This window comes from Physeter macrocephalus, chromosome 14, assembly GCF_002837175.3.
Source record: "Physeter macrocephalus isolate SW-GA chromosome 14, ASM283717v5, whole genome shotgun sequence".
Lineage (NCBI taxonomy): Eukaryota > Metazoa > Chordata > Mammalia > Artiodactyla > Physeteridae > Physeter > Physeter macrocephalus.
This window is the reverse complement of record NC_041227.1, coordinates 58,560,152-58,573,069: the sequence shown is the minus strand read 5'-3', so window position 1 is coordinate 58,573,069 and position 12,918 is coordinate 58,560,152. Positions and strand designations below refer to the sequence as shown.

Below are 12,918 nucleotides of genomic sequence, written 5' to 3'. Positions count from 1 at the left end.
CCCGCGTACCGCAAAAAAAAAAAAAAAAAAAAAAAGGATACACAGACATAAAATGACAAGAATTACTCTATTATAAATATTTTAATCAGCTTTATTGAGGTATAATCTACATATAACTCACCATTTTTAAAAATATTCACTGATTTTTAAGTGTACAGCCCAATGAGTTTTGTCAAATGTATACAGTTATATAATCACCACCATAATCAGGATATAGAACATTTTCATCACCCCCAAATTTCCTTTGTGCCTCTTGGCGTCAGTGGCCTCCCCAGCCTCTGGCAACCACTGATCTGCTTTGTGTCACCATAGTTTTGCCTTTTCTAGACTTCCACATTAGTGGAATAATAGAGCATGTAGACTTTGGGTCTTGCTTCTTTCACTGAGCTTGCTTTTGAGATTCGTCTATTTTATTGTGTAGTTTGTTCCTTTTTATTGTTGAGTATTCCATTTATTCATATTGTTTTTAACCTAAAAAGATATCATAAATACATCTTTGCATGGTCCAAAGTCATCCATTGTGTGATTCCGTTTATATGCAATGCCCCGAAAAGGCAAATCTATAGAGACAGATAATAGATTAGTGGTTGCCGAGGGCTGTGGGTAGGAACGGGGAGTGACTGCAGACCAGCATGAGGAAACCCTGTTTGAGATGATGGAAATGGTCCAAAATTTAGCATCATGATAAATGCACAACTCTGTAAATTTCCTAAAACTCACTGAATTGTGCATTTACAATGAGAGGATTTTAAAGCATGTAAATGACAAATAAATATGTTAAGATGAAAGGGAAAAATCTTTTTGTTAATTTTTAATTTTTTTATTTTTCAAATCTATAATTTGCATTTTAATTAATTTATAGTATTTTAATGTTCAAAAATTGTGTACAAATCTGTAACCAGCATTAAGTCTATGAATTGTCACTTTTATAATTTCTTCTTTTTTTAACATTCTTTTTTTTAATATTCTTTTCCATTATGGTTTATCATAGGATATTGAATATAGTTCCCTGTGCTACACATTAGGACCTTGTTGTTTATCCATTCTAAATGTAATAATTTGCATCTACCAACCCCAAACTCCTAGTCCATCCCTCTCCCTCCCTCTCTCCCCCATGGCAACCACAAGTCTGATCTCTATGTCTGTGAGTCTGTTTCTATTTTGTAGATAGGTTCATTTGTCCATATTTTAGATGCCACATGTAAGTGATATAATATGGTATTTGTCTTTCTCTTTCTGACGTACTTCACTTAGTATGATAATCTCTAGCTGCATCCATGTTGCTGAAAATGGCATTATTTCATTCTTTTTTATGGCCGAGTAGTATTCCATTGTATATATGTACCACATCTTCTTTACCCATTCATCTGTCGATGGACATTTAGGTTGTTTCCAAGTTTTGGCTATTGTGAACAGTGCTGCTATGAACATAGGGGTGCATGTATGTTTCTGAATTATAGTTTTGTCTGAGTATATTCCCAGGAGTGGGGTTAGTGGATCATATAGTAATTAGTTTTCTGAGGAACCTCCATACTGTTTTCCATAGTGGCTGTACCGACTTCCATTCCCACCAACAGTGTAGGAGGGTTTGAAAGGGAAAAATCTTTGTGTGGCATAGTTAAGTCTACATCTTGAATTTTGGGTGGAATTATAGGATTCTGTTGCCTGGATGCTCTGTAATTTAACAAGGCACTCATTGAAGCCATTTGGATTGCTTGCAGATTTTGCTGTTCCAAATAGCACTGCAGTGCACATATTTATACATCTGTTAGCACTTCTCAGTTTCCTTAAGCTAAATTGCTAGAAATCGAATTGCACGTCAGGGTGTATGCATGAATTTTAGGAACTTTCCATCTGTAAGGGCGATGTATGCACAGGCCTGGACCCTACACTCTTGACAACACTGGATATTATCAGTGGTTTTCATCTTATCCAAGCTATGGGTGGAAAGCAATATCTCACTGCTTCACCTTGTATTTCTTCATTTACTAGTGAGGCTGAACATCTTTTTCTTATGTGGATTGGCTATTTGAAGGTGTTTTTAAAGTATCTATTTTTGTTGATCATAAATTTCATAAAAGTTATAAAACTATAAGTATGGCAAAAATACGTAATAGAAAGTATACCCATGTTCAGAGTAGCATTATTCACAATAGAGAAAATGTGGAAGTAACTCAAGTGTCCATCAACAGATGAATGGGTAAACAAAATGTCATATATCCATACGATGGAATATTATTCAGCCTTAAAAAAGGAAGGAAATTCTGATTCATGCTGCAACATGGATGAACCTTGAGGACATTATGCTAAGAGACATATGCCAATGACAAAAGGACAAATACTGTATGATTCCACTGGTATGAGGTTCCTAGAGTAGTGAAATTCATAGAGATAGAAAGTAGAGGACTTCCCTGGTGACGCAGTGGTTAAGAATCTGCCTGCCAATGCAGGGCACACGGGTTCAAGCCCTGGTCTGGGAAGATCCCACATGCTGCGGAGCAACTCAGCCCATGCACCACAACTACTGAGCCTGCGCTTTAGAGCCCGTGAGCCACAACTACTGGGCCCGTGTGCCACAACTACTGAAGCCCACGCGCCTAGAGCCCATGGTCCACAGCAAGAGAAGCCACCGCAATAAGAAGCCTGCACACTGCAACGAAGAGTAGCCCCCACTCGCCGCAGCTAGAGAAAGCCCGCGTGCAGCAACGAAGACCCAACACAGCCAAAAATAAATAAATTAATAATAATAATAATAATAAAAGATAAACTAAAAAAAAAACAAAAAAGAAAAGAAAGTAGAATGGTGGTTGCCAGTGGCTGGAGGGAAGAGGCAATGGGGAATTAGTCTTTAATGGGTGTGGAGTCTCCGTTTTGCAAGACGAAAAGAGTTCTGGAGCTGGATGGTGGTGATACTTGCACAACAATATGAATGTACTTAATGTCACTGAACTTAGTGTCATAAAATGAGTAAGATAATATACTTATGTATATTTTACCACAATAAAAAATTGGCAAAAAACCCATAAAAAGTAAAAATCCCTTCATAACTATATTGATAAGTGCTTATTTCTCCAGTTATTCTGTCTATATGGATTCTAAATATTTTTAAATAAAATGGGTTATTATACCTACTGTTTTACAATATTCCCTATATTTCATTTTTAAACAGTTTTATTGAGATATAATTTAAATACCATACAATTCACCCATTTAAATTGTACAATTGAATGGCTTTTAGCATATTCACAGAATTGTGCATCCATCACTGCAGTACATTCTAGAACATTTTCATTACCCCAAAAAGAAACCCTTGGGGCTTCCCTGGTGGCGCAGTGGTTGCGCGTCCGCCTGCTGATGCAGGGGAACCGGGTTCGCGCCCCGGTCCGGGAGGATCCCACATACCGCGGAGCGGCTGGGCCCGTGAGCCGTGGCCCCTGGGCTTGCGCGTCCGGAGCCTGTGCTCCGCAACGGGAGAGGCCGCAGCAGAGGGAGGCCCGCATACCACAAAAAAAAAAAAAAAAAAAAAAAAGAAACCCTGTACCCCTTTGCTGTCACTCTCTAATTCTCTCCCAGCTGTTGGCAACCACTAATCTACTTTCTATCTCTATGGATTTGCCTATTCTGGACATTTTGAGTAAGTGGAATCATATAATATGCTGTCCTCTGTGACTAGATTCTTTTACTTAGCATAGTGTTTTCAAGATTCATTAATGCTCAGTGTATATCAGTATCCCATTCCTTTTTATGGCTGAATAATATTCCATTATATGGAGAGGCCACATTTTATTTACCCATTCATCTGTTGATGGACATCTGGGGTTTTTTTGACACTTCTTGGCTATTAGAAATAATGCTTCTATGAACATTCGCTTATGAGTTTTTGTGTGGAGGTATGTTTTCATTTCTCTTGGGTATATACACAGGAATGGGATTGTTGGATCATATGATAACTCTCTGTTTAACCATTTGAGGACCCCCCTTTTATTTTTACAGTAAACTATAAGACTTGGATATCATCCTGTGTCAACACACCTTGACATATTTCTTGCATCTTAACCCCTGGGTAGCATTTCATTGTATGAAAATATAATGGTTTATGTACCCATGCCATGTTGATGGACAACAGTCAATGATGGAGATCCTTTTCTTTCTTTCTTTCTTTTAAATAAATAAATTTATTTATTTATTTGTTTTTATTTTTGGCTGCGTTGGGTCTTCTTTGCTGCACGGGCTTTCTCTAGTTGCGGTGAGGGGGGGCTACTCTTTGTTGCAGCGCACGGGCTTCTCATTGCGGTGGCTTCTCTTGTTGCGGAGCACGGGCTCTAGGCACACAGGCTTCAGTAGCTGTGGCACGTGGGCTCAGTAGTTGTGGCTCGCGGGCTCTTGAGCGTAGGCTCAGTAGTTGTGGCGCACGGGCTTCGTTGCTCCGCGACATGTGGGATCTTCCCAGAGCAGGGCTCGAACCCGTGTCCCTTGCATTGGCAGGCAGATTCTTAACCAGTGTGCCACCAGGGAAGCCCCTGGAGATCCTTTTCTGAAGGGCCTTTGGGTTGTTTCCATTTTTTGACAACATAAACCATCCTGCAGGGAACACCTTTGTACTCTATGGAATGTTTCTGCAGACTGCATTCCCAGACATGATGAGGTGAGAGCTTTATCTGTCTTTAGGGCTTGGTTCTGGTCTAATTCTGACCCTGTAGCCTTATTCCCCAGGGGACCAACCAGGCACCATGGCACAGAAGGACCAGCTCAGTGATGACGAGAAGTTCCTCTTTGTGGACAAAAACTTCATCAACAACCCAGTGGCCCAGGCTGACTGGGCCGCCAAGAAGCTGGTGTGGGTCCCTTCGGAGAAGCAGGGCTTCGAGGCGGCCAGCATCAAGGAGGAGAAGGGGGATGAGGTGATCGTGGAGCTAGTGGAGAATGGCAAGAAGGTCACGGTCAGCAAAGATGATATCCAGAAGATGAACCCGCCCAAGTTCTCCAAGGTAGAGGACATGGCAGAGCTGACGTGTCTCAATGAAGCCTCCGTGCTACACAACCTGAGGGAGAGGTACTTCTCAGGACTCATATACGTGAGTATCTTGGGGAAACCAGTCACTTCTTGCTGGCCTCCTGCACCCCTGAGGGAAGGGAGAGGCTTGGAGATGTCTTCGGGGTGCAGGTTGGGAGGCTGAAGTTTTCACTGAGGGAGGCTTCATGGTGGGATGGAATCGTCCAGACCTGGGTTCCCATTCACCTTGCCCTACCTAGTTCTGTGACATTGAACAGGTTATGTCACCTCTTGAAGCCTCAGTTTTCTCATCTGCAAAATGAGAACAGTCACCCTCCCCACGTAAAGGAGATCCAGAGATTCCCTGTGATCCCATAGGCGCTTGGTCAGTGCTCAACGGATTTCAGTGAAGTAGTTCCCTGCTCTTCCTCCATCTTGGAAATAAAGAAGAGCTCTTAACCCCCTTGGGAAGGCTGGTCCATCCTGGCAGTCAAGTAGGTAGGAGACATGAGGACCTTGGTGAGGTTTGGTGGAGGGCTTCCCTGTCCCAAATGGAAACGCCTAGATTGACCTGGACTCCTCTGGGTGTACTGTGCAGATCAGAGTGGACTGGAGTTGCACTGTCCAATATGGTAGCCACCGGCCACATGTGGCTAACTAAATTCAGATGTAAACTAATTAAGCATCAATTCTTAAAAGTTCACTTCTTCACTTGTACTGGGCTTCATGTCAAATGCCCAACAGCCACCTGTGGCTAGTGGCTGCTATATACCTGTGACAGCGCAAGTATAGAACATTCCCATCACTGCAGAAAGCTCTGTGGGACAGTCTGGACTAGATGATGTGTGACTCGGGTACAGGTTCCTTGTGGGGTGGGCCAGCTCTCCAGGATATAGAAGGACATGGTAACCCCATTAAGCCAAACTGGTGGGCAGAGGGTCCCCCAGTCCAGCCTTTGTCTCTCTTGCCTCTCAGAAAGGGTATGTTCATCCCTTGGGCAAGTTATCTGATTTCTCTGAAATTTTGTTTCCTTCTCTGTAAAATGAACACAAGAATAGTACCAGCCTCATAGACTGGGTTACTCTGAAAAGAAAGCCCTTGGCATGCTTCCTGGCATGTTGTAAGCACTCAACATGCTAGGTGTTGTTTTTATTAGTTTTGTTGCTGTTATGGTCATTTTTGTTATTACCAGACAGATGTTCTTGGATTCTTTGCACACTTAGGGAAACAGTCACCTCCATCTTTAGGCCCTCTGGTCCTCCCCTTTGTGTTTTACCATGTGAAAATTACAAAACTCGCTTGTCATCTCTAAAAATGTCCTGCAGATTTTTTTTCCTAATTAGGAAAATAAGGCACATTCATTCCAGAAGATTTGGAAAATTCAGAAAAGCACAGTAAACACAAAAATCAGTCCTCCCCCAGAGATAACAGCTGATAAGATGTTGGTGCATTCCTGGTGTTTCTTTGTGAGGATAGTGCGTGTTTACGTATTGAAAAGCCTGTGCACCTAGGCTGGGGACCTGCTCTTCTTTCTACGTACAAGTCAGTGATGAGCATCCCCACTGCTCATTCATAAACCCAAAATGCCCCTTTATGGGCTTTGTGGCCTATCCTATGGATGTACCATAATTAATGATCTATTCTTCTTATGGATTGTTCAGAGGGGTTTACAATGGGTTTTTTTTTTAAAGAGCCAAGGGGGGACGGGGAGGCAACTCATAATTCTACAAATGCCTCCTCTTTATCTCATTTAATTAGTACAACATCCACTGAATGAAGTATGCTCGTCTGTAAGATGGGACAAGCATACTTCATTCAGTGGATGTTGTGCTAATTAAAGCTGAGGCTCAGAGTACTAAAGACTCTCTAAGGATAGTCTAAGATGCTATCTAAGTAAGCAGGGAAAGTCCCTTTTGTCGATACCACTCCTTGTTTGGAAGCATTATCAACCTGGGGGTGTTGGTACAGAGTGGATATTTCTAAGGACACCAATCTGCAGGGAGCAAGAGGGGAGCTGGGCTCCCGTGGGTCTCCTATCCAAGATGAGTCATCTTCATCCAAGGAGGTCAAGGATGGGCCTGGATATGAATCTTGGCTGCTATACTCTGACACAGATGTTTGAGCCCAAAACAGAAATCAGGAAAAATCAGGGGCTTATGAAGGTTCCAAGACCCAGACTATCTTCTGACAACAGATTAAAAAATGAATCAAATCTTCAAATTCCTGCTATGCTTCTCTGGACAGATTAGATGAAAAGCCTTTCAGTCTTACGACCACACGTCCACTTCTGTCTCCTTCCTTTCTGGTCAGTTTAATCACTTAAATAGAAACTTTTGTCCGTGACAGAGGAGATAAAGGAGGACAGGGGTGGAGATGGGGGGCACAGCAACTTATTCACCCGGCGCGTGATAGCGGAAGGGGCAGCCCTTATTACAGGTGGGTGGCAGGTGATGCTCAGGCAGCTGGCCGTGCCAGACTTTGCCCTTGATAAAGAAGAGAACTTTCCCTTCCATTCTGCAAGGCTTATTTCGAACAAGGCACTTTTGCTTAGGTCCTGGCTGATGTCTTGTCCTCTTGGGTCTAGAAGAGGTAGAAGCCAGAGGGTCCCGTCTCCTAATCTTAGAGATGCAGGTTCTTGCCTGAGCTGCCACAGATCACTGATGGCACATGTGGGGCATGCATGTGGCTCTGATCCCTGGTCCAGCACTCTCTTGCTATTTTGGATGTTGTTGTTGGCTGGCTTCTCTCTGCCTGGGATTTTTCACGACTGCTTAGCAGTCGGCTCTGTCCCTGGTGTTGGGCTGGGAGATGGGACAGGGGTTTCAGGCAGAGGAAGCTCAGTGAAGATGTGGGCCTTGCTTGTACTGGCTACCGTCCCAAGTCCCAGCCCTCTGGCGAGAGTGAAGCTCACATCCCACCCTGCACACGAGGTGACCGAGGCAGAGAGGTGACGAGACTTGCCTGGGGAGGGACCGGATCAGACTCTGGCTTGCCCGTTAAGTGCTCTTGGCTCCCCTGCTTCCCTCTCTGTGGGATGCTGAGAGTCACAGGGCCCAGTCCTCGCCCTGAGGCCGATTGATAACTGAGGGGAGGAAGATAAGGCACACTTGAGCTGGATGCAGATATGTAACATAGATTCTACAACGATGAATGGATGAAGGAAAAGGTGGTAAATACACCATACAATGTAATAACCCTGCTTTAAAACAGAAGGAAATCCTGACATTTGTAACAACATGGATGAACCTGGAGGACATTATGCTGAGTGAAATAAGCCAGAGAGAGAGGGGAAAATCCTGCAGGATCCCATTTACGTGAGAATCTAAAATAGTCAAACTCAGAGAATCAGAGAGTAGAATGGTGGTTGCCAGGGTCTGGGGGAGGGGGAAATGGGGAATTTCTTATTTATTTATTTATTTGTGGCTTTTACTTGTGTCTGTTCACAACTATCTAACCACTCAGACTTAAAATATTTTTTTTGAATAGACAACACATGCAAATAGTAAATAAAATAGTATATAAGGGTATTTTAGAACTTTTCCTTTCATCCCCATTCCTCACCTTCTGGTTCCCCTCCTTAGAGAAACCATGGTCACCAGTTCCTTATGTAGCCTTCCAGCAATATTTTATACATATAGAGGCAAATATATGTATATTTGTATACACACATATGTATTCCTTTAAAGGGCAGTGTGCCATAATTATTGAGCCAGTCTCCCACTGATGGATTATTTAGGTTGTTTCTAGTCTTTTTTGCCCTTTAAAATCAAGGCTGTAGCAGATCACATTCTTGGTGGACCAGGTCTTCCTCTAGGATACATGTTCAGAAAGTCATGACATTGCACTACAACCTGGTAAAGAAAGTATGGTTATCCATTGTTTTATAGGTGGGGAAGAAGAGGCTCAGGGGTTTGGCCTCTTGCTCAAGTCACACAGGCAATGAGGGCAAGGCTGAGGTTCAACCAGGCCTCTGTGACTTAAAGCCTGCATCTCTTCCACCTTCCCCCACTGTTCCTCATTTCTGCTGGAGGCCTTGGGAGCTCAAGCCTCCACAGCTGACCATATAAAGTGTTAGGGAAAAAGTGGAGTCACTTCCTAATACGGTCACAAGAGGGAGACCCTTGGCCTGCAGCTGGGACCTGCTGTGGCACCGGGCCCTGAGATGCCGGCTGGGATATGGGAGGCGGGGATGTTGAAACCTCTGAACTTGACCAGCTGGAAAGGGACTCGTGGGGATGGGGAAGCAGAAGCACAATCAAGTGCAGGTGGGCTGGGTCAGGTGAGACCAACCAAGTTGGAGCAATGGAGACTGAAACTCCAGATTCTGAAGCCCAGCTTCTGTGTGGGGTGTGCTACTGCCTTCCTAGTCCTTCCTGTCGGACCACTGTGCCCTGGAAAGATGTACTGAACTGGACAGAGATTCAGATCTGTCTGGAAGCATGGATTAAGTGCTTGCTGTGTACATAGCACCAGGAGGTGTCCTAGGCAAACAGGAGGAAGGTGATATTTCTCCTTCAGAAGCTGATGATGGAGTTGGGAGAGCCATGCCTCCCTCCCTCCCTCCCTCCCTCCCTTCTTTATTTTATTCATTGTATTCAGCAAATATTTACTGAGTGTCTGCTATGTGCCTGGCCCTGTGCTGGGTGCTAGATATATACTGGTGTGCAGCTTGCAGTCTAGGAGGGACATTTAGACTGAGCCCTGAAAGAGCAGATGGAAATGGCTCTGGGAAGATCAGGGAGAAGTGTTGCAGGCAGAGAGGACATTCCATTTGAAGTTTCCAAGGTGGCAAGGTTTTCATCATCATAAAACAAAGGGAGCACTGGATGGTCACTAACATTTATTGAGCCCCTGTTACATACCAGGTACTGTGCTAAATGCTTCACGAGGGCTATCTCACAACAAACCAATGAAGGAGCTGCTATTATACCTGCCCATTTTGCAGATGAGGATAACTGAGGCTCCGAGAGGCTAAGAGACTTGCCCAGGGACACACAGCCAAGAAGTAGCAGAATGAGAGCTCCAACAAATCCTTGGTAGTCAATCCTATACTCTTAACCACTGCCCTTTACTGCCTCCAGGTCCCTGAAGGCGTGGTTAGGGTTGTAAATGACACATTCTGGAAAGGACATGGCAGTGGAAGTGGGCACGGCCTGAGAGGAGCTGGAGGTGGCTCCCACTCTTCAACCAGTTGCCAGCATGACTGGAAGCCGTTTGTGGGCAGGACCTGTGTGTTTTGTCTTCCAGTATAACCCCAGAGCCTTGCACTGTGTCCAGGGCACACACAATGAATGAATGAATGAATGAATGAATGAGTAAATGAATGAACAAATGATCTTTTCTTTCTGTAGGACAGGGATAGGTCCACAGCCTTATGGACAGTGTCCACTCCTCGGAGTGGGCCAAGCTGGAGCTCAGTGCTGCCAGTGTCTTGCTGGGTGACTTTGGTCAAGTGAAAGTGACTTTGGTCACTGCTCTGAGTGAAACCCAGTGATGGAATATCTGCTCCTCCTCCTTTAGTCACTTCTTGGGGGAGTTGGAGGGGAGACATGCTTCCTGGCCATCAGAGCCTTGGGCGGCACTGATGTTATTGTTTGGTAAAGCAGTTCCTGTGGGACAGATTGGTGCCTCCCTCCTGGGCTGTGACCTCAGCCCATGGGAAAGGCCAGCGTACAGTAAGGAACAGTAAGAACCCGGACAGCGCCTTCCCCAGGCAACAGCACGGCAGGGTGTGCGAGCATCTTCACTCCCCTTCCCTGTTCTGATCATTTTCACATGCTCCTCTGCGCTTGGTAGGGCGGGACAATTTTTTTTTTTTTTTTACATCTTTATTGGAGTATAATTGCGTTACAATGGTGTGTTAGTTTCTGCTTTATAACAAAGTGAATCAGCTATACATATACATATAGGACAATTTTTTTAAGATTAATTAATTTTTTTGGCTGCGCCATGTGGCTTGCGGGATCTTAGTTCCCCGACCAGGGATTGAACCCGGGCCCCGAGCAGTGGAAGCCCCAAGTCCTAACCACTGGACTGCCAGGGAATTCCTGACTTTTTTAAAAAAACTGTGATAAAATCCATATAATATGGATTCACCATATTAATCAGTTTAAAGGAAACAATTCAGTGGCAGTAATACACTCACTCACAATGTAGTGCTACTATCACTACTGTCTGGTTCCAGAACATTTTCATAACCCCCCAAAGAAACCCATTCCAGCTAGCAGTCACTCCAATTCCCATGTCTCTGCAGTCCCTGGAAACCAGAGATCTGTTTTCTGTCTCTGTGGATTTGCCAGTTCTGGGCATTTCATATAAATGGAACCATGTGATACGTGACCTTCTGTGTCTGACTTCTTTCATTCAGTGTCATGTTTCCAAGGTTCATCTGTGTTGTAACGTGTCAGGACCATTCCTATTTAAGGGCAGCTGTGTTCATCACCATTTTACAGACAAGGGAGCGTGTGCTTTGTTCATGGTCGAGAGTATGAGCTCTGGGGTTAGCAGTCGCGATTTTCGTTCCGAATTCCCCAGTAGCTGTGTGACCTGGTGACAACCTCACCGAGCCTCAGTTTCCTCATCTGTCAAATGGGTAGCAGGGAAATCATAATATCCCTGTCACAAGGTGGATGTGAGGATTAAAGAAGACGACGACTGTGAAGTGCTTAGCTCAGTGGCCGGCGCACAATAGATGCTCCAGAAGTGGTAGACGTTATTTAAGCCCGCGAGGCTCGGGGAGGTGAAGCAACAGTGGTGACACTGGAGCTGGGATCTGAATGCAGAACTTATAAACTATAACACAGGTGCCCTAGAAATCCAGTCTTGCCCCTTGCTCCTTGCTCCTTTTACCCTATATCCAGAGTCAGTGATGCCAAGAGGTTCCCCCGGGACTCTGAGCCTCAGTTTCCCCATCTCTAAAATGAGACTCTGAGCACATCTGTCTAAGGCTGCCACTGTGAGGATGAAGTGAGAAAATGCACATGGTGGTGCTCAGACAATGCAGGCCGTGGTGGGTGTTCTCATGACCGGCCCCCATGGGCTGCTTGTCCAAGCTCTCGTCCCTGCTGGGTTCTGGAAGTAAGATGGGTTCTCTGTTTGGCAGACGTACTCGGGCCTCTTCTGCGTGGTGGTGAACCCCTACAAGCAGCTGCCCATCTACTCGGAGAAGATCATCGACATGTACAAGGGCAAGAAGCGGCACGAGATGCCCCCCCACATCTACGCAATCGCCGACACGGCCTACCGGAGCATGCTGCAAGGTGAGCTGCCCGTGGGTGCATGGAGCTCCTCCTCCTCCAGGGAGCCCACCAGGGCTGCTTACAGTCACTCCCCGGGCCCCTCCTGTCTTGCCTGACTGCAGTTCTCGCCAAGAATGCAGAGTTTGGCAGGCAGCACTGGGCCTCAGGAGGGCTGTGACTGAAAAAGGGAAAAAGCAAGCTGAACATCTGTGTTTGCGGCCCGGGAGGGCAAGGGAGGGCAGATAGCTTGGGCAAATATGGGCATGGGCCCGCTCTGGCTTCCGCTCCAGAGCTCGCTTTCCCCTCTCCCGGGCTGCCTGAGGCCCTCGGCAGGCCAGCCGTCTGGAAGATGGTAGGATGCTCTCACCTGGGAAGGGAAGTGGGTGGGGAACAGCCCTGGTGCTGAGCCAACCAGATATGGATTTGCAACCAGCTGTCACTAACACCCTGCGGGATCCTGTGCAAATGTCTTTTCATCTCCAGCCTCAGTTTCCTCATCTGTGAAAAGAGAGTGATAGGATCCATCTCTCAGCTTGTGGTGAAGATTGTAAAGCAGGCTTTTCCACACTGAAGACCTTTGCATATTACCTCCATGTTTATGTATTATTATTATTACTATCATTAATAACTTTTACTGAGGTAGAAGATACATACAGTAGAATGCAAAAAGTACACGAATTCAGTGTC

The 12,918-nt window shown here is 45.2% G+C and overlaps 1 protein-coding gene across 1 annotated transcript in view; it reads left to right on the top strand.

Moving 5' to 3' along the window:
- LOC112064822 (myosin-11-like) overlaps positions 1-12,697 on the top strand; it is a 24,977-nt gene extending 12,280 nt beyond the window's left edge. The window contains exons 2-3 of the mRNA XM_024123348.3: positions 4,714-5,075; positions 12,096-12,697. Coding sequence (XP_023979116.1) covers positions 4,731-5,075; positions 12,096-12,347 — 597 coding nt within the window. The 5' untranslated portion in view covers positions 4,714-4,730 and the 3' untranslated portion in view covers positions 12,348-12,697. The remainder of the gene's footprint in view (positions 1-4,713; positions 5,076-12,095) is intronic.
- Positions 12,698-12,918: the final 221 nt, after the last annotated feature.